This window comes from Hirundo rustica, chromosome 3 (genome assembly GCF_015227805.2).
Source record: "Hirundo rustica isolate bHirRus1 chromosome 3, bHirRus1.pri.v3, whole genome shotgun sequence".
In the NCBI taxonomy this organism is placed as follows: Eukaryota; Metazoa; Chordata; class Aves; order Passeriformes; family Hirundinidae; genus Hirundo; species Hirundo rustica.
In genome coordinates, this window is record NC_053452.1 from 58,172,602 (window position 1) to 58,194,566 (window position 21,965).

At 40.4% G+C, this 21,965-nt stretch overlaps 1 protein-coding gene and 1 non-coding gene across 5 annotated transcripts; both read left to right on the forward strand.

Annotated features, from left to right (window-relative positions):
• Window positions 1–576: 576 nt before the first annotated feature.
• TRNAG-GCC (transfer RNA glycine (anticodon GCC)) lies at window positions 577–647 on the forward strand. Its single transcript has one exon. It is a non-coding gene; the product is annotated as a tRNA-Gly (tRNA).
• A 239-nt stretch (window positions 648–886) lies between these two features.
• On the forward strand, window positions 887–20,120 carry KATNA1 (katanin catalytic subunit A1). 4 transcript variants are annotated; one of them, XM_040059884.2, is made up of 13 exons: window positions 895–1,001; window positions 1,455–2,179; window positions 3,066–3,169; window positions 6,881–7,055; window positions 7,755–7,912; window positions 8,711–8,894; window positions 10,751–10,872; window positions 12,252–12,357; window positions 12,682–12,840; window positions 13,941–14,067; window positions 15,586–15,720; window positions 15,983–16,109; window positions 19,784–20,120. In XM_040059884.2, the coding sequence occupies exons 3-13, from the start codon at window positions 3,162–3,164 to the stop codon at window positions 19,980–19,982; spliced, it is 1,500 nt and encodes a 499-aa protein (XP_039915818.1). In that variant the 5' UTR covers window positions 895–1,001; window positions 1,455–2,179; window positions 3,066–3,161; the 3' UTR covers window positions 19,983–20,120. The 4 variants fall into 4 exon arrangements, with proteins under 4 accessions (XP_039915819.1, XP_039915818.1, XP_039915821.1 ...); XM_040059887.2 differs by lacking the exon at window positions 3,066–3,169; XM_040059885.2 differs by lacking the exons at window positions 1,455–2,179; window positions 3,066–3,169 and having other exon boundaries at window positions 887–1,001.
• Window positions 20,121–21,965: the final 1,845 nt, after the last annotated feature.

Below are 21,965 nucleotides of genomic sequence, written 5' to 3' on the forward strand. Positions count from 1 at the left end.
AGGAATGATTGTTTTAAACGTTAAAGGGAAAGACTAAAACTGCCACTTTAAGAATGGATAGAAATAGAGTAACAGGACGAGTAAGAAAGAATGGATGTGATATGCTTAATTAAAGGATGACATAATGCTGTGGGGGTTTGGAGTTCACCCTGAAAGACTATCATAAACCTCCCGCATTGTGCCCAACCTTTAGATCCTATTTGTTGCTAAGCAGCTGAGTCTATTTAGACAGGTGACGGGGTACTGCTCCATCAGGGACACTTAAGGGCACTTTCCTGGTCTGACTCTGCTCGGCAGCAGATTTTCCTCAGCACTCTCAGATGCGGTTTTTTCCCCAGAACAACATCATCTGTGAAAGTTTGAAGCGGTGCAGACAAATCACAAGCAAAGAACATGTAGATAAACGTGGGTGCCTGCTATTTACTCGGCAAAACTCACATTTTTGATTTACGGAAAGGAAATAGCCAAAGGAAAGCCCACGACCCTCAGGGCAAGAGCTCAAGCGAATGCAATAGGACGGGAAGATTTGCATTTATCACCTTCGAGTAATGAAGGGAGAGACACCCTCTCGCACAAGCATTGGTGGTTCAGTGGTAGAATTCTCGCCTGCCACGCGGGAGGCCCGGGTTCGATTCCCGGCCAATGCAGTTGCTGTTTTCTCGCTGCCTTTAATTATTATTATTATTTTTTTTTTTTTCCCTGCTACTCTTTAGAACTTAAACTCAAACCAGCTCTTAGCTTTTACTAATAACACTGAAAAAGACACCAACTCCCGGTCGGCCCGGCTGGGCGGACCTTCTCCGCCGTCCCACCAGGCTGGAAGTGACGCAGCCGGATTTGCCTTCAAAAATTGCCGGCGGCGGCGGCGGGAGGAGGCGGCGGGCAGGGCCGGGGCGGGGCCAGCGCCGCTGCGGGAGGAAGGGGGCGGAAGAAGTGAAGGGGTCGTGGCTGGTGCCGTCGGGAGCCGCTGCCGCCGCCGCGGGTGCGAGCTCCGGAGAGGAGTAAGTGAGCGAGAGGGGCCCGCGGGGCCGTAGGGACAGGCGGGCCCGGGGCGGAGGGCGATGGCCGCGCCCCGTGTGGCGGGGCCACCCCGAGGGTTCCCGGGCACGGGCGGGCTCCGGCCGTTCTGCCCCGCGGCCGGAGGGCGAGGGTCCGCGGGGGTTGCTGTCGCGACAGCCGTGACGGTGACCACGGAGCTCAGTATGTCAGGGCTGTGGCTCACACGTGCTCGGCGCCGCACGGGGCATCGCCGTCGGGGGCTGCCGCTGCCCGCAGGTGTGTGGCCGGCGCTCCCGGCCCCGCAGCCCGCCTGGGTGGGCTCCTGGGGCTGCTGGCACCGGCCCAGGCACGGAACTCTGCTTCCTGGGTCTCCCGTCACCCACCACCTGCTTAGTTGGTTTGGGGTTTTTTTGTTAATGTGCAGTAATCCGCGATGATGCAAGTTTTCTCTCCAGACAGGGAGAAGCTGCAGGCAGCAATTCCAGATATCTATTCAGCCGCGGACCTCACTAAACTTCTAGAGAAATTTGTTAATTGAACATTGATAATCAAAGAGAGTGCCAGCCCCCGTGAAGTGGGGACTAAGTAGCCTGGTTAATAAAGCCTTCTGAAAGGCTTAGCCTGGAAAACATAAAATCAACGTGCCGCCATTGATTTTTTTAAGTGTTTTTCATTTTCCAAAAACTACCAGCCTTGCTTATGTTTGTGACTGCTGCTGGTTCTTCTGCTACCGTTACTGTTAAATACAGCAACTGCACGAGAACCATTTTGTTTGGTGTCTGGTAAGCCCGGCAACTCTTCTTCCCGAGTAATCAGCACAATCACTTGTTGATACCAAATGTTGCTGGCCATGGATGTTAGGAAAAAGAATATTCAAGGTGGACGGGACCTCGGTGGTGATGCAGGCCATCGTGTCATCAGTAAAAACTGATTCCTGAAAGCTGGGGTGTTTTTTTCTCATCTGGCTTGCCAAGAGAACTTTGCAAATGTTACACGGTTGCTTTGATGTCAGAGCCTGTATAGCAGGCTGAAATAATGGAAACATACACACTCTGCCAAAATTCAGGCTCTGGCTTCGTCCAGATACTAAGGTTGGAGCGAAGAACTCCTTGGAAGTATTTTCCATGTATGGTTTGTGCTGTTCTTCGAGTCAGCGGGTCCACCATGGTAATTGACCAATGTTAGTATTCACTTTTAATATCTGCATGTCAGTTTCTTCTTTTATTTTTTAAGGTTTGGGGGACTTCTTTATGTTACAGGATTGATGCAGTATTCCTGGATTCTAACATATGACTGTGAGCAGAAATTACAGTAATTTCTACTGACAATTTTTTTAAGTTATTATGGAAAACATGAAGTATCCCCAGTGTTTTCTTGATAATGGTTAGGCTGGTATCTTTCAAATTAAACATGAAAATAAGTTCCAAAACCTCATTCTCACAAGCTATAGGGATCTTGAACTTTTGTTAAGTTCAACCCTTGCTGGATTTGGCTGTTCTATCCTCTAGAAATATTTTAGGTCCTTGGAGCAAATGATAAAATGTATTTTGTAATTAAAGGTGGGTTAATTTCAGGGAACCTTATATACTTACAGCTGATGGGAAGAGTATTATTATTATTGTGAAGTCTTGTGTGTTTGTACACAGTGAAGAATTAAACTTGGTTATTTTTCTTACATCCTGTTTGCTGTAAACTTTAAGAGCTCTTCACTGTTTCAGCAGCTGGTGGAACATAGATAACTTCACTGGTCATGATTCATGGAAAGGTCGTGGCTGATAAGTGCAGACCTGCTGCTTTGACATCCCGTTACGTGATAGCACCAAGTATTTGTAAACACGTGTGATACTGCTCAGTATTTGTAAATACTTTAAAAATTATTAAGTAGTGCCGGATTAGTTTTGTGAGAGTTTTAATCCCTTCAGTTCTGGTTTAACTCTGGATTTGTGTGTGGTCACGCCTCTCCCACGTCCTCCACCCTGCCGAGCTGCCCCAGTATGTTGTGACCTTCTGCCACAAACTTCAATCTGCTTCAGATTAGTACTCTAACTCTTCTTTTCCCCCCTTAGAACTGCTTTGCCATCTTCACTTAAAAGTGCAGCAGACCCATGGACTCTCATTAGTGTATCATCTCTGACACTGCCTGAAGTGGCAGCAGCAGTGGCATGTCCAGGTATATGCAGAGCCAGCAGCTTTTTCTGCCTCACTTGTACTGAAGAGCCTTGTATTTGGAAGCCACTTCAAGCTCTTTTGCTCTCATGAGTCAAGGTGAAGCAACAAATTAAATTGGTTTTCTGGCTTAAACCAAATTATCCTGCATTTTCAATAACACTGATGAAACAGGTAGATTCCAATAGTGTTATAAACTTGAGTGAGCACCTTCTTTTATCTTTTTTTTCTTCCCACAAGTTGCTAGATCCTTCTGCTTACATGTCTGTTTCTACTTTCTGTCCTTACATTCTCTGCACTTTCTTACCCAAAAATGCCACTGACTCTTATAATCTGCAGTGCTATCCTTTTGGTCCCAAGCTTTCATATGTTTCTGACTTAGCCTCTTTAGTTTTGTTGGTTTTGTTTTTTATGATTTCTTGGTGGGTTTTTTTTTTTTTACATTCTTGTTATATTCACATTTCTAGATGAAAACTATTTTTACAAACTTTTTTTTTTTCTTTTTCTGTGTACATAAGGTTGCTGTACTGCTTGGATTGCTCTACAGCATTCAGTGAAGAAAAAGTTACCTATGACTTCCCTCTGTATTTAAAAGTGTAGTTTGGTTTTAGTAACTTGCTATTACTTGATTTTTAGAATGTCTATTAGCTTCTTGCTCAACTTGTGATTTCAGTAGTGTTAGTCATCAGTTTGAATTCTCAGGACAGGCAAACAGGTGTATCTGGTAGGATGAGCAGGAGTGGAAAAGCTTGCTCCTAAATACAGCAGGGAAGACTTTGTTGACATCTGTGTGATGATCCATACAGCAGCTGACAAACATCTTCAGACTCTTTCTCCTGAGGTTAAAACCAACAAAACTCCCAAGCCAAACTGTGTCTCCACAGCCTAATTAGCCTGGGATGTGTTGGTCTTTGTAGTTGGTGGCCACATTAACTGTATCAGCTTGTAGACTGGCGAGTCTCTGGCCGGAGTGAGATTACACGGTGTAGGGTCTGTGATAGCAGGTTTCCTGCTCACCCCCTCGGGTCTCCTCTGCAGGGATGGGTGTGGGCTCTTGCAGGCCTGTCTTCAGCTCCCCTGTTGCCTGAGTTTTGCTGTTCTGAACTGAAAATTTTGACTGCAGCTGTTTGCTCCAGGGGAAGCGCTGGGGAAGGAAGAGAAAGGAAGCAAAAAAAGAAGAGGATGTTGGCTCAAGAATGCCTGATCTGTGTTGCTGTGCGTGAAACTCCTTGAGAAGGGGACAGAAAAAGGAATGAAAGACCTAAAATGTTTCATTTGTACTTAGCGGCCCCTCTTTACAACAGAGAGCTCACATTTTAGCAATAGGTTGGCAGGTGTGTGCAAAGAGTGGCTTCTGAAACCTCTGATAATGAGTCCGAAATCGACCGTGACCTGGTCTTGAAATATATTCAGTCTTAAGTCTCAGTATTGCGCATGTGAATTTAGTGCCTCTTACATTCTTTAAATAGTTGATCTGTATCAAGTATGCTTCATCCCAGGGCTTAGCTGGAATTGCTTGTCTGCTGTTGCTTCTTCCTGGCACTGGGTACAGGTACCAAAATGAGAGCAGGATGACTCTCTTGCAGGCATGGTTTTTTTTCTGATTTTAATGTTTTCTGTGCCTGCTTAGGAAATTATGAGGACAATGAGGACATTCTTGGTGTGTAAGAGACAAGAAAAGCGGAAACAGCACGAGTATCTTAGAGAAGAGGGGGATGGGGTGTATAAGACACTGATGGTAATGTGGGACGACTGCTCTATGGACAGTGGCACTGTAAAGAATGAGTCTACTCCTCTCAGATTTTTTGTCCTGAGATTCAGGTTTTAGAGTCTTTTTGCCTTCTGCAAAGCCCTGAGCCAGATGCAAGAAAGAGATGGAGTCTTCAGGTTCTGATTTTCAAGGTTGCATGCTTTGTTTATTGTTTCTTATCTTACAATTTCTCAGTGCTCAACTAAGGTCTGTGCAGCTGCTTGGGCATCTGGCGACTCCTCCTGCACTGGGCTGTCACTGCCTCTTATACTAATTGTTACGTACTCTTTATTTATCATTATTTGCCAGTACCTATCACTTGTACTAAACAGGTCATCCCTACTCTGACCCAATCTCCTTAAGCTACTTTGTGCCACCGTCACTGCAGAAAATGGAATGAATGAAGAAGAAAGAAGAAGCAGGAGACAATGCCTAAAATCCTCCATCTTGCTCCCATCCACTTTGATACTAAAAACCCAAACCTACTGTTCTTCACCTTGTGATAAGCTAAACTACTATCTGTCACACTCTTATAGCCTGCAATACATCCCGCAGTGCAGGAAGCCTTTCCCATAGACTGAGGTCAAAGCCACTGTCTTTCTGGGCTCTGTGCCAGGGTCCCAGACCCCCCCTGTCCAGGTCTCTGACCTTCCAGGGCAACCAAAGGAGTGCCCTGGACTCCAACATACTCCTACTGCTTCAACTGTACTTGTATAAATAACACTTCTGTGTTATTTCAGTCTAAAAGCACAGATTCTGTTAGTCCTGCAACGTGGAAGTAGTCACAGCCTACGATGTTTGTTCCAAAAAAACACAAACATGCACCACTGACAGGGAAAAATAGCATAGTTTGAACTGTATGTTAAATAAAATGGGTAGTTAAACACTAACTGTTTAATTGTGGCTTTTGCTTACCTTTTAGTGATAACTTAAACAGCCTTGATTTTTTTCAGGGGTTTTGTTTTAGGCATAAGAATGAAGGTGATAGGAAGGTGCAAGCTGGGCATGCGTAGTGGTTTCACGTTCACTAAATTCTGGTCTTAGTACTTACTCTTTTTGTGGGAGAGAGACTAGAAGAAAAACTAAGCAGGCTCCACTCGATGTTACCTGTCTCTCTCTGGCTGAAGGAAAGAAGGAAAAAGACCCACCTACAGGAAATCAAGGGGTTTTATATGGTATTTCCCAAAGTAGTAGCCAACAATTTTCAGTGGTTAGAACAGATGCCAATATTCCAACTAACCCTCTGATAGGTCCTTGTCTTTTCCAAAGCAATTCCCAGGTCCTGACCTGGAGAATTATTCTGCATTATTCTATAACTAAAAAAACCCAAACTGTACTAACCCATGACAGCATGGAAGGTAGATATTTGTTTCAAAGAAACATTCAATAAAATTGGAGAATTGTAAAATAAAGCTAATGGAAGAATAGTATTTTCCACAAGGCAAAAAATCAGGCTATTAAAACTCACATGCACGGAATGTTAAGGTGAAAAAAAAATTAATGAAACATAATGCATTAGGAAGAAGGGCTTTGACTTATTGCTTGTTTGGTGTTTTTTGTGGTGGTTTTTTTTTTTTTTTTTTTAAACCACACAGCACAGGCCAGGCACAGTAAAATACTGATATATCTTACAGTAGAATAAAGAGGTAAGGAGAGTATGTAATTCTGACTTGTAATAATGCATTTAAATCTGTATATCTTACATGGGCTTTTTGACAGAATCTCCATGACAAGAAACAAAGCTGTGACGTGAAAAGTTTGATTTTTACTAACAGAACATTAATTATCATTTTATATTTATGACATTCCTTTTAGGCCTTTTCTTTGTAACCAGTATTTTCTCAGCTACTATGTTTTGATATGACAAATGGGGTAATAAGCATATGAAAATACTTGCAAAAAACTGTTTCAGTACTCAGTTTTTTTTTTTTACTTCCTTAATATTCCCTTAATTTTTTTTTTCAGCTTCATGTTGAACATGAGCCTTGTTATGATCATTGAGAATGTGAAGTTGGCCCGTGAATATGCCTTACTGGGAAATTATGACTCTGCGATGGTCTACTACCAGGGAGTTCTTGACCAAATGAATAAGTATCTGTACTCTGTGAGAGATACCTATCTGCAACAGAAATGGCAGCAGGTAAATAGCACTTTTCTGGGACATTTTGAGGGAAAAACATTGAAGTAGCAAGAATTGCCTATCTGTAAACAAAAATATAAAAAGACCCCATTCTCTTATAAACTAGTGTTGTTATGTATAGGCTTCTTTTCATTATATAGACTTGTGTAAGTCATCTTTATGATTTCTTTGTCTGTTGGCGGCAGAACAGTCAATGGAACATGGCTCTGGGGAGCCAGTGCACTGTCTGCCTTGACAGCTATGCTGATGAGTACCCCTGTTATGCTCAAGTCTTTTAGCCTGGTATCATTCAGGTCTTATTTCCCTCAGTGTTTTAGTGGGACTAAGGTCCTTAATAGCAAGTGAGTTGCTATTTGTTCTCAACAAAAACCCTCAGTTTTTTTCACTGATAATCTGCCTATTAGGTACTTTTGATTGATATTTAGTTTATTAGGTTCTGTTGTATCTGTTTAACCTGCAAAATTTGTCAAAAGTCTCTTTGATGTTAAAACCAGAATCTCTTAGTTTGTTCTTTAAATGTGCTGAGGAAGGCAGAAAAACATCCTTAATATCTAATGTGTGTAATTCTTGCTTATTGAAGTAGAATTAGGTAACTTGTTAAACCCTGTGGAATCCATCCAGGCATTACATGTGCTTGAACAGAGGGCTGTTACAAACTTATTTCCAATGTGCTTAATCTACCTTTTTTTTTTTAATCAGGTTTGGCAGGAGATAAGTGTGGAAGCTAAGCATGTGAAAGATATAATGAAAACACTGGAGAGTTTTAAATTAGACAATACTCCATTGAAAGCCTCGCAACAAGAATTGCCAGCTCACGATGCAGAAGTCTGGTCTTTGCCAGTACCTGCTGAACGTAGGTAAGAGGAAACCTGAAGACCTAAATTAATATTTATCAGGACAAAGTGTGCTTTGGCTTCAGCCTGTTGTGTAGTTTTTGTTCTTGAACTTTTATGTGTAACACTTGCACCAGCAGTTTGACAGCATTTGTGGTGAAGGAGGTGTCATTTTGAGGCAGCCTAATCCAGAATGTTTTGGGTGGTTTGTCTTGCATAGTCCTGACTAGTGTCAAGCTTCTTCCCCCCACACACTGTTGCCCGAGTTGTTTGGGTTTTGGTTTTGAGTTTTTATTTCACTTTTGTCTCCGTTGGCATTAATTAGCTGGTTCAGAATGCTAAAGGCATTGTTCTGTGTGTCTAGTGGATTTTTGTTTGGTTTTTTGGTCTTTTTTTGTCATAGCTATCTGACCTGGTTCAGTGGAGGTTCTAACACATGCTAGTGGTAGCATGAAGGAGGGGACAGGAGTATGTGCAAAGCAGACACAGAACTGTGCATTTTGACAGAAAGTGACTGTTAGATTGATTACTTTAGCTATATTGCCAAATTATTGTTTGTTTGTTAATTTTTTTCTAAGCTCCGTGTTACTTCTACTGATGAAATATACAAAGCCAGGCACTTGTTTTAAGCAGGTGGACCCTGAGCTTGTGGCACAGGGAAAATGGAATTTTAGTCACTATCTAAAAATATGTCTCGTTTCTGACATATAGATACTTATTTTGAGCAGAATGGCTTTTCAGTTTGTAACCAGTTGATTTGGTTATGTAGTGCTCACCAGTGGCTTTACACTGAGGCTTTTTGCATATGTTACAACTAATTAGACCTTCGCCAGGACCCAGGAAGCGTCAGTCTGCTCCGTGCAGTGATTGCAGAGGTCACAATAATCGTGTAAGTGCGGCCGTCAGAGGCTCTCACCGTCCGTCCTCTCGAAACCCCAGTGATAAAGGGAAGGCAGTCCGCAGCCGGGAAAAAAAGGACCAGCAAAATAAAGGAAAAGAGGAAAAGGTAAACTTGCAAATAACTTCATGGAGTTGAGGAACTCAGCTGTGCTTTCTTACTGCGGAGTGTATTATAAAATGACATGCCTGTAAAATCTTTCTTCTGTTCATGTCATTGTGCTGACTTGAATCTCACCTTGTAAGGTGTCTTCTTTGTGCACAGTGTTGCTTATGGATTAATTAAAAACAAACAATTGCTCTGGGAAATTGAGATCTGGGAAATATATCTGAAGGTGGGTGCCAAGAGGATGTTTCCAGGCTCTTCTTGGTGGTGCCAAGCAACAGGACAAAAGGCAACAGGCAGAAACTGATGCACAGGAAGTTCCAGCGGAACATGAGGAAGAACTTTTTTACTGTGCAGTTAACCACGCACTGGAACAGATTGTCCAGAGAGGTAGTGGAGTCTCCCTCACTGGAGATACTCAAGAGACATCTGGACAATCCTGTGGTATGTGCTGTGGGGTGATGCTGTTTGGGCAGGGAGGTTGGACCAGAAGATCCGCTGTGGTCTCTTCCAGCCTGACCCATTCTGTGATTCTGTGATGTGTTTACTGCAACTTGAAGGCAGTTTAAAATGATACCACTGAATTTCTGAAGTAGAGCCTGGTGAAGCTCATTCACATGGGACATCCTTGTGGCTTAATTGGTTTGAGTATAATTTAAACCAAGATTGAATTGCCTGTTCCAAAGCATGTCAAGATTTACTTAATCCCTAAATGAGATCCTTGCCTTTTTTTTCTTCTTTTTTTTCCTTTTGAGATATGTTGCTAGCTCCATAATCTCTTCAGTTGTAAATGAACAAAACCCCAGCATATTTGAACTATGATCTGTTTGTGGCAGAGTGCTTTAATTTTTGCTTTGTGCTCTGGTCTCTGTAAATTTAGCAGATGACCAAGGTAAGAGACCCTACAGGAAACAACAGATTCATAGTTTTCCAGGGTCTAAATAACTCAAATATCTATGCAATAGTTTGTTAGCTTCAGCAACTTTAAGTTGTGGCGTGGTGTCATGGCCTGTGGAGATAGTCTAATCTCATGGGTGGAATTGTTTAGCTGTGTAAGCTACTACTTTTATTCGGAGCTAAATTAGATTATCTTTGAGTAATAATCCTCTATCCATCAGAATATACCCACAGAGAGACAGGATAGGTCTCTTTTTCTCTTTTACAGTTCTGTCATCACCAGGCTTGCTGTTAAATGTATAAAACTAGGGTATGTCTAGTGCATTTTATTTTCTTTCAGTTGCATGGTCTCTGCTCTTTGAGCCCTTTCAACTATGTATCTTCTTTGCTTTGACTCTGCAGAACTGCTTCTCTGCTGTTCATGTCCATGCTTCTGTATCAGTTAATTAGCTCTGGTTTTACCCCTGTGGTCTCCCTGCAGATCACCATTGCTCATTCATATGGAAGTCATGCTTTTTTTTTTTGTGTCCCACATATGTGGCATATGTATGACACTTAGAGAATTTGAGATACTCTCAGTGTGACACTTTGTGGTCTGGTATTACACATAATTTCCCTGTACTCTGTCTCAGATAGTGTCAGATTTCTGTGGGAGAAGAGGCAGAAACTCTTACACTGGGATAGGTTTATACAGTTTTCATTAGGTACCAAAACAAAGAAACTGAATCAGTGCAATATGCTGGCTTTGGGGAGAAAGAAATGGAACCAGGGCACTACAGAAATCTGGGTGAAACACACACATCCATCCTGCAGTGCAGCTGTAATATGGATGCTTCATAATTTTCATGCTGGTTTATGTTGCCACCTTCTAAAAATATGATGCCGTTGTGGACTTCTGTTAAAAATTCATTAGTGGCATAACCATTGCTATGTATTTACACTGTTGTATCCTTTATGTGTAGAACAAATCTACATCTGAGATTTCAGAGTCTGAACCAAAGAAATTTGATAGTACTGGATATGACAAAGATTTAGTAGAAGCTTTGGAAAGAGATATAATTTCTCAGAATCCCAACATTCGATGGTAAGTTTGAGTACTGCTGCTAGTCTCTTGAGTTGTTTCTGTTTCCTCTCCCTTGATATGACAAGAATTAAGTATTTTAGCAGATACTTAACATGTAAAAAGTTCATACAGGTTTTCCTATATTGCCTTTAAGTAGGCAACTAAACTTCTTATATAGTTGAATACTCCTAGAGCTCAAATTTTTTTTTTTCCACACATAGGTTCATATAATAGTTTGGGATGGATGGGACCTTTAAAGATCAGCTAAAGCAGTCCCCTGCCATGTCAGGGACATCGTTCTCTAAATCAGGTTGCTTAAAGTCCTGTCCAACTTGCCCATACAAAGCTTCTCAAAATTTTCTGAGAGTCCTAAAATCAATTTTGAGATACTCTTTTGCAGTGTAAAAGTTTCTAATGTCTGTCAATGTCTTTTCATTTGAAAATCTGTTTTGCTACTCTGGGGCATATCAAGACAGAAAACTGATTAACAAAGAAGGGATGTCAATATAGGAACCCTTTGAAATGTTACTGGATGTCATGTGGCCACTAGTATAAAATACCACCCTGTGCCAGTACCTTTACATAAATGTGTTAAATATTAAACCTTATATAAAGGTTGTTTTGTGTTCTGAATGTTTCCAAGCTTAGGTGGTTTTGTGAGGATTAAATGAGCAAAAATCTTCTGGCAAATAAAGTACGCTTTAAAAAAAAAAAGATCAGTCCCACAGAACGCTTTATGTGCACGTGACTGTCTTGTATTTTATTTTAGTATTTAAATATATGTTTCAGTTTTTATATTGAATCTTAAATTATGACTTCAGATTTGAAACTAATTCTTCATATGGATGTGTTTTGAAACAAAATGTTAATTGGGCACATGCTGATAAGAGGAATGTCCTGAAAGTTACTTTCAAGGAGATAAGACCATCCTATAAGGTATCTAAGAATCAATACTTTTGTAACTCTGAAAAAGAATTCTAAAAGTTCTGTTTAATTCTGCTCTATTTACTAGTCTTCAGCAGGTTGTTCTTATAACAATGAAAGATGGTATTTAAGTTTCAGGGACATCCAACCTCTCAGCAAAACAAGTAAGCATAATTGGTAGTTAGCCTAAGTTTAACCAACCTGCTTGCTTCTGCTTGTCTTTCTCTGAATACTGACAGTGGTGTTCTAGTGAAACAGTTCAACTTTTTTGCTTTTGTATCTATCTGGAGTCTGCCAGGAAGATGTCAATTGTAGCTGTTACAGGCTTTTGCCACTAGAATGTAAATAATTCAGGAAAATTAATTAGATTTATGGGAGAACCAGTGCATAGTAAAAAGTTTAATTGTGTGGGTTTTTTGAGCTGATTCTTTTGCCTCCTGTCTGAATCTGTCAAACAACTTTCTCTTTCTTGTCAGGGATGACATTGCTGATTTAGTAGAAGCCAAAAAGCTGCTGAAGGAAGCTGTAGTTTTACCAATGTGGATGCCAGAGTTTTTCAAGGGGATTAGAAGACCGTGGAAGGTACAAAAAAATCCGCTCCTATGATCATAAGTAGGATTTTGAGATGGCATCTTGGCAGAACAAGAAATTTAAAATGTTTTACAGTTTAAATAAATTCTTCCCACGATTTAGTACCAAAATTTATTGTAAACAATAACAACAAAATAAACAACCTATGCACAGTCTTCAGCTACGTGTTTGCGAGTAAGAAATTATATTCATTACTTACCTTTGAATAACTTTTCAAGGGAAAGTTTACATCCAGTAGTTTACTATTACACTAAACAAACTGTAAAGTTCTCTATTGATTCTTGTCCTAAAAGTGGTTCTTTCTCATTTTAATAGGGTGTGCTGATGGTTGGTCCTCCTGGTACTGGAAAGACCCTCCTAGCAAAAGCTGTAGCCACTGAATGCAAGACAACTTTTTTCAATGTTTCTTCTTCCACACTTACCTCAAAATACAGAGGAGAATCTGAGAAACTTGTTCGTCTGCTGTTTGAAATGGTGATCTAATTTTCTGAACATGAACAGTGAGACAATGAAGTAGAATCACCTCTGGAACAGTGAAACCTTATTAAGGTTTCAAACTCATAGCATACATAAACAGCTCTCCAAGCTTCAGATGCTTGGGACATTTTTGATTTGCTCATCTGCATTTCAAGATTATTCCTAAATGGATTTATAAAAGCTGAAACATAGGTTGTGTTACATTAGAGGTAGCTCACTATAAGCTGGTGTGTGCTGCAGAATATACTTGAATGTAAATCTAGGGACAGAATTAATTGCTTTCTGGGTGAGAACCCTATTTAGGCTGCATGTTTTGTTGTTTTTTTGGGTGGTTTTTGTTTGTGGTTAAATGAAGTGGCCTTCCAAACTGTAGTTGGCTTCAGAGCACATAATACTTGAAATGGGCTGAGAAAATAGTTGTCTTTTTTTATCATGTGTTACCAGGTGTGTATGCAGTGTTTTCTAGAGTGTCCAGCACTGAAGGGGACAACAGAGTTGCTATTACAGTAATCAGAAAAGGCAGGAAATAAAAGATCTTTTACATTATAGTTTGTTAGGCAGGATACCAGCTCGTAGTGTTATTGGTCAAAAATGGAGATAACATAAACAACAGCATCTCACCTGCTCTAATACAATAGTTTTTATTATTCTGGATCCTTGTCTTTAAATGCTCTTGTTTTCAAAAAGGTCGGTTATTTTGCAGTTGACCTATCTCTTGGACAGGTTCCGTGTCATGGTGTCCCAGCTTAACTTTCATCCTGGCTTTAACTGAAATCTCAATTCAAGCCTTCTGTGATGACTTTGACAGTTAAAAATGTTACTCCTAGTGTGGGAAACTGCCTCTAGCTTAGGAAATGTTTGTTTGTAGCCCGAACAACTACAGAACTTTGCCAAAAGCTCTTCCACTCAACTGCTCTGAATGAATGCACAGCTGTTCTGTACCTGAGTGCTAGGGTCCAAGAAGGGGAAGGGTGGGGATCATTTGATAGTTAGAAGCTGAGGTAAATGCATCATTACTCAGCTCTGAATATGCTGCTACTTCTTAAATGGGAGTGAACTGCTATTTCAGCTTCTGCTTTTTCCTTTGCTTTCTTCAGGCTCGATTTTACGCCCCAACAACCATATTTATTGATGAGATAGACTCCATCTGTAGCCGCAGGGGAACTTCAGAGGAGCATGAAGCCAGCCGACGTGTGAAGGCAGAACTGCTAGTTCAAATGGATGGTAAAGAACCTGATCACTGGGAACTGCTGGACTGGAGGAAACTTCAGGGACAGGAAAAAAAAAGGGGGGAGGGGAAACCTTCATTCTTCAGAAGCAGTTTTTTGAAAGCCTTGCATGAAATTTGGGTTAAAAGCTACAAGTGACATTATTTAACAATCTTTTGGCCTCTGAGCTATGATCTTGTATTAGTGACCCAGAATAAGGAAGATTCAGTGGAAAATACAAGATTTCAAAAGACCAGCAGAAAAAAAATCCTGCTTCTCTCTGTCTTTGCTAGGCATATCACTCATTTCTTCAAAAATAAGTAAAAAGTGGTTCAAAAGAACTGTTACTTGTTTCTATTTAAACTTCAAAGGCAACATTACAGTTAGCTTCTTTGGAATCTCTTTTTCTCCTAAGAATATGAATAACAAGTGAAGATCTTCTCCTTTATAGAAGTTGTTGTGAGAGTTTTCATTTTAAAACACTGAGTTCACTACAGATATGTGGTTAGTATTTCACAAATCAACAAAGTTCAAAAGTAGGTAACAATACAGAGTTGCTCTAGAGGCATCCATTTTATACTCTGAGGAGCAGGGAGAAGGAAAGGAGCTACTGAGAAGTGCTAATCTATGAACTCTTTTGTGATAGAATTCCATGAGTCAGAAGATTTGTGTATTTATTTCCACTTCTCTGATGTTGGTACCCTTTTATTTTTGTCTTTAAAGAGCAGCAGAGTTCTAATACTCTTCTCATATAAAGTATGTACATGATCTGATTTTATTAGTTAGAACAATTTGAATCCTTTTACTTAGGCATTCATAAAATGTGTTTTATATGCAGACTCTCAGGCAGACTAGGTACAGTGGCTATCCCACAGCCCAACCCTTTTGTTCTAAGCAAAAACAGTAAATAGAGTAGCAGCTTTACCAAAATTACCTTCCTCCTCTTGTAGCAGATTCATAGTATTTAGAAACTGAGGTGTTCTATCTGTCTCTAAGATGTTGTGATTTAGTCCACCAAATTTAAGCATTCACTTCAGCAGTTTGTACAGTCCACCTGTACACATGAGACCTTTGTCCTGACTTCAGAAGTGAAGAGATCTTGTAGGGGAGTCATGCTCCTTTGGTGTGGCTCTTGGTGAATACTGTGGGGGTGTTGGTTTTTGGTGTGGTGATGGTCTTGGGCGTTGTTTTGTTTCCTCAGCTGCTGCTACAAGATGTTGATGTGACAATTGAACCACTGTTGTGGCACAAGTACAAACAACTCTGCTGTAAAACCATTCTAGCCATGATAGAGAGGAACTTCCTGGTCTGAGCAGTGGCCTGTGCCCCTGCTGCTGTTTAAACCAAGCTTCCATTTATGCTTGCAGGCTGTCATAGAGATGAAAAAGCAAACTCTTGTGCTTGATGATTCTGTTAAACTTGGGCTCATTAAAATGCAGTAGAGTAGCTGCTTTAATACTGCAGAAGAGTTGTCTCTGTACGTGAAATTTCAAAAAACACATGAATGTTTTACCTCCTCTTTTCTCCACTGCAGGTGTTGGGGGAGCTACTGAAAATGATGATCCTTCTAAGATGGTCATGGTACTTGCTGCTACTAATTTTCCTTGGGATATTGATGAAGCTCTAAGACGGAGGCTAGAAAAGAGGATTTACATTCCTTTACCATCAGGTATGAAGAATTGGGGAGAGGAGTGGTTAAAAATTCTAAGATCTAAACTTTATCAACATTCCTTTAGTTTTGATCGCTTGGCTTAAAAATCTAATTGATACGCGTATGCAGATTCACTTCTGGATTCAGGACCAGCTTGAACATTTATTCTTGTAGCAAGTACAGCGTCCTTCTTCTCATTCTTCACTCTTATCCTCCCTTAATTTAGTATTTATCTTCAGCAAACAAATTGTACAGACTCAGTTTTCTTTTCTGTGATTAGCCAAAGGTAGAGAGGAGCTCCTAAAAATAAATCTGCGAGAACTGGAACTGGCTGATGATGTTGACCTTGCAAACATAGCTGAGAAAATGGAGGGTTATTCAGGTGCAGACATTACCAACGTATGCAGGTAAGCTGCATTGTGTCATTTGTGTTACTGCTGCTGCAAACTTTGGGAAAACTGTTTGTAAGATAACCAGTTTACATTATTAAATTTATTGGATAAAAATGGACTGTAACTTGTCTTTTATGTATGGCTAAAAGGTGAAATACTGCATTAGTATTTACCTAAATTTCCATTTGAAGAGTAGTTATAACCTAGTAACTTAATAAGCTGTGATTTAGGTAAAATTCCATCTTCTTTCATATAGACTAAATGCCATGCATGAGGACTATCCAGAGGATGGTAAACTTAAACTTGCAGAATTGCAGTCATTCTGCTTGGGCTATATGACTTCTGCAGAAATCCATATGGAAGAAGCAGCAGTGATAGAGGCTGGAATAACTAAAGTAAAAACATGGTGTTTTCTTCTTTCATGACATGGAAAACGTGTGGAGTCTTGTATGATGGTCCAAGAGCTGTGTACTCAGCACATTGGTTTTTTGTGATGAGACTGAAGTTTTCTGCTACCTTCCTTCATTTCCCTGTCTCATCTGTACTGTTGGCATACAGTTGTTTGTGGGCCTGTTCTCTAGCCTGGATTCCTGAAATAATTGGCTAAAAAATATCTTCTAATTCTTCCCTTACATTTTCTTTGAAAAATTGGAAAGGGAAGGATCTATTACGAGACAAGTGTCTGTTGTCCAGTTTACAGCAAAAGACTTGCGCTGGCACAGTTGTGGCAGTGGCAAACCCAGATCTACAGTATGGGACCAAGAACTGAAGCTGCTGTTATCATCTGATGTAATCTGTCACCTGTGTAACGCTGCTTTCAGGCTTTGGAGGTAGCACTGAAGTGTGGCAAGGCAAGGCTTGAGCTCCTGGTTGTTCCAGCCCAACTTTTGTGGGGCTGTGCTTTGAGCAGGATGAGAGAGCTGGAGTAAAAGCACCTCCTGGCTGCTTCCTCAATGCGGATCCGTTTCTTGCCTAGATTCTTAACGTGGCTCTGCAGACACGTGTCAGCACAGCTGAGAGGACAATGTGCCATGCCACAGGGATGAAAGCAAGTAGCCTGTACACAAAGCTGCCACCAAAGGCTCTGTCAGCAGGGCCACTGCAGGCTGAGCTAAAGGGTTGGAGCCCTCAGTATGGTTTCTCGAACAAACCTTGCGCAGTGTCTGGGAAAAGAATGGTATGTTAGTTGCTCTGAATCTGTGTTGTGGAGATTTGTTTCGTTTGTAGGTTTGTAAGATAAATTTCTGGTGTTCTTTTGATCAGTCTTGGTTCTGCTTTGAAAGGACTTTGTGCTAATAGGCTCGTGTTATATGAAAGAGATTATTTGGTCTGCTGCTTTGTGCATTTTAGCTGCAGTTTGTCTCCTCCAGTCTGTTTCAGTGTTTGTTGCTTGTAATTAATTTTATACTGAATATCAAAACACTTATTCTAGAAATGAAAATACTTGTAATGTTTTTCAGTGGATTTTATGTGTCTGTATTTGTGAACAATTACTTTTGATTTTTTTTAACCAAAGCCCCTTTGTACAAATACTATTAAACAACAACTAAAAAAGGCAAACAGATTAAAAAACCACAAGTAAACATCTGAATCTTCTATTTGTGGCAGTCTCTGAAGTGATGACTGAGGTGCCAGCAAGCAGAAATCCAGATAAACTGAGATTTGGATGTACATGGTTTGAAATCACTAAAAAAGTACTCATATTAGCCTGTGTGTAAATAATTGTTCATGGTGTAAAGAGAAATAGCTCTTGGATATGCTTGTTTCATTTACATTGAGTTAAAAAGATATGGATGATTTAAAAGTGCTTTTTTATGGTTCAGGCTCTCAGTATATAAGCATAGTAAAGTTCAAACCTGTATACTATGAAAGTCCTTGCTAGTGACACAAACAAAACATACGAATAAGTGGACCAAGAACACTGGCTTACTGAAATGACCCTCCTGTCTTAAAGAATTTGAGGTGAAGTGCAAAGCTGAGCCAGAGTGAAAACCAGGCAGCAGTAACACTACAGTTCCTAGCAGTCAGCATATAACCAGGGGGAAATGAAGGTGAACCTTCATTTTAAAATGACATTCAGGAAATACAAAATGCATCCAAATTGCAGATTAGATGTGAGTATGAACTAACTTTGAATTGTTGTTTCGAGTGGACTGTCAGTATTGCAAGGCCTTTAGAACAGAACTGGCCCCTGCTGTGTCTTCTACTGGGTGGCTGCCTGTTTTTTGAATAGAGCTTTGGTGCTTCTCCAGGCATCAGGAGTCCTTTTGAGAAAGCACCAGGAGTTCAGTTTGGAATGACTGTCCATAAAATGACTTTACAAAAGGAAGTGGTGGCAGCTGCACTTCAGTTCTGTCAGTGTGTTAAGGTATGAGGTTGGTTGGTTGGCTGGATTGTTTTTGCTGGACTTTCTGTTGTGGTTTTTTTTTTTTAACTGCTGTCTGGAAGCAAATTAGATGCATGGACTGTCCCCCCCATGCCACTGTGTAACAGTAGTTTATGGTTTACAAATGATGTTGTAACAGCGAAGCATGGTGATATTTGGTTGAGATGGAGTTCAACGAGGCAACTTTTTGGTTGTTCTGAAATTTTAGTTCCTGTACTAGAGATTTTATTTTATTAACACTTATATTAGCTCAGTTGGCCAGAGCATGGTGCTAATAATATCAAGGTTGTGGGTTCGATCCCTGTACAGGCTGTTCATTTAAGAGTTGGACGTGATGATCTTTGTGGGGCCCTTCCAACTTGGAATATTTTGTGAATTATTTAGTAAATTCCTGAAGTCTGACAGTTACGGTTTCCTTTAGCAGGAGTGGATGGTACTGAAACAGAATATGCTCAAACCATTTCTCTAAATCCTTCCAGAAGACAATGCATAAGCTTTTTTCTCTTCGGATTCTCACCTTCTGATATGACACAATATACTATTGTGATATCACCGAGATTACACTTCCATCCTTTTTTACTGCTAGACAGATAAGCAGCATTTTCTTGTTATTTTAAGATATATAACAATGAATTAGGAGGAACTTCAGCCTTGCAGTGTTCCTAATTATCATCTCACCATCTCATGACCTGCTGCTGCCAGATTTGCTGCTGGAAATCTAAATGTAGTCAAACCTAACATGAAAGGAAATGACACACTTTTAAAAACACTCTGTGCTCATTAATGCCAGAAGTTTGAGGAGCTACACAGAGAATGGATTTTGTTATTTAACATTTAGTTCTTGAGTGTACAGGTTGGAGGTAGATACTGTTGACTCCTCTGTCTTTGAAGTGGGATTCCTGTTCAAACCAGGAAACATTCAAAACACTCCAGCTACTCCTTCTGTATCTAGCAGTGAAATTGTTATTGCCTTGTTCCTCTTTAAAAATACTATAAACAGCAGCTACATCATAGGCATGCAGTGACATCAGCTAAAAGAGTTTGTCTTTACCTCTTTTGTCTAGCCTGTGAATAACAGCTGTTCACATATCTGGTGAGGACAATGTCATGTTTGAAAAATATGGATAACGTGGTATTGTAGCTTGCACGAGCACTTGGAGATCTTCCCATAAAAGTTTACAATTCTTTATTGAATCTTTTCGAATACAGCAGCGTAACTGGAATGCTGTGTTGAGCCTTTCAAACAACTGAACTCACCATCCTGTATTGAGTAATGATTTTTTTTTCTTACCCTCCTGACTAGAGATGCGTCATTGATGGCTATGAGGAGGCGTATTGAAGGCTTGACACCAGAAGAAATAAGAAATCTTCCCCGAGATGAAATGCACATGCCTACAACTATGGAAGACTTTGAAATAGCTTTGAAAAAAGTTTCTAAATCTGTTTCTGCTGCGGACATTGAGAAATATGAGAAATGGATAGTTGAGTTTGGATCATGTTGAGTTGTCTTCTCTTGAAGAAACCACCTTATGTCTTAAAACAGCTTTAGAAGTAATCGGTGATGTCAGTGCACTGCATGCTCTTTTTAACTTTTGTAATTTAAGAGCAACAGATGTCTAAATAAATTTTTTTTTCTAAAATGCAAGTTCTGCCTAGCTCTCTTTGAACTAGCTCAGGAGTCACCCATTTTTCTCAAATGCTGATGGTATCTGATTTGATTTTCAAGATTCTAAAATTACTTCAATACTACAACTCCTTTCATCAGAGTATTTACTCTTGAAAAATTGCTATTGTGTCAATAAAACCCCCAAACTAGCCCGGCTAAGTGAGTCAGGGATGCTGAGAACTTGAAAATGGGACAAACAAGATGCAGTTACACATAGTTTTCCTAGCTGATCTTGGAGAATTCTACCCTTAAACTGTTGTTAAAGAACCTGTGCAAAAGCTGAGATGTGGAACAGCAACCTTCGTGCTGGAACAGTCAATGGAGTCTGAAGTTTGAGTAAGGGGTAAGATCATCACGGGTTTACAGGAGCTGTTAAATAATATTAAAATACATCAAGCTGGTGTAAACTAATTCTGTGCAGCCCGCAGTGATGCTGTCACATGTATAGTTTCCTTGTTAGTCTGAGAAATCAAAAGCTTTCTGGCATTAATTCTGAAATGGGTGTTTCTTCCTTGACGGTCTGGTATAGCAAGCAGCAAAACACTAGACTGGTGAGTTGGGTCTGGTTTACATGGTTATTCTGGTAAGGCTGTTCTGATAAGGCAGCATGTGTTGCGTTTGTGCTCAGCTGATAACCCTGACTTTACAACTGACATAAAATCTACATTCTCATTTTTCATTACTTAACTGCTTCTGCACGCCACTTACTATCTGAGAATGGTTCTGCAGTAAACCATCCAGGTAATAATTTTAGATTTTGCTGAACAGTGGTAATTGTAACTAAACCACCTTTAATTTCTATCCATCTGCTGTTTGGGAAACACTTCTTCCTGCTAGCTCCTCCCAGTGCAGGCAGCTGTAGCTCTGCTTATGGGTAAACTTCATGATTTTTTCATGAATCCAATAGGTCTGGAGTTATTCCAGCTGATAGGTCCATGCTGTATAAAGCTGGCTGTGGAATTCCTGCTCACCTCTTCAGATACTGCAAGGTAGGTGGGAAGGACAAATGGTAACACAAAGCTGCAGTCTGAGTAGGAGGCAAGTGCCATTATTGTGAGTATCTTGTTCATGTGCCTGAAATTATATGTTGTGTGTGACAGCTGGACATGCTGAAAAGGGACTTCCAGCAGGGTCAGTGATGAGAGGTTCAAGTAACGTGGACCTGGAATGATGAACCCAGAAATGAAAGGAAAAAGCTGAGGTGAGTATAGTATACATTAATGGACTTCCATTTCCAGAACGGAAAACAAACTTACTATTTTCGGATAGTCTTATGTGTCAGAGTTAATAAAAACATGCAGTTATTTTGAAGATGTGGGTACTCTTAATACTTATTTTCCTGTTTGTATGCAAGGATTAGTGTGTAGCTGTCAGCTGCTGCAGATTTCTTCTCATAATTCACTGCAAATAAACCAGAATACTTAATCTGTCTCCCACATAAGAAGGGAGAGTTGGCAGCAGTCCACTTAGGGGCCACTTAGACTAAGTGTGATATATTTTGAGAACTCCTAAAATAAACCTCAACTTAAAAGCAGTAGTTTATTACTCAACCAGCCCTATTCACTCTGAATGAACAAAATTAACATCTCTGTAATGCATAGCACAGGAGAGAAAAGATGACAGAGGCTGAGTTTTAGCTCGGAGGTTCATTTTGATTTGGAACACGCACTGTGGTGATACACAGTTCTGAGGGCAGGAAGGGCTGCTGTGAGGTGCTTGCGAGGAGATGATGTTGCTGTTTCTACGAACTTACCACTATTTTGGGTAGATGGGTTTTGTTGGGGTTTGGGTTTTTTTTCAGTTCCCAGTCCCCCCCCAC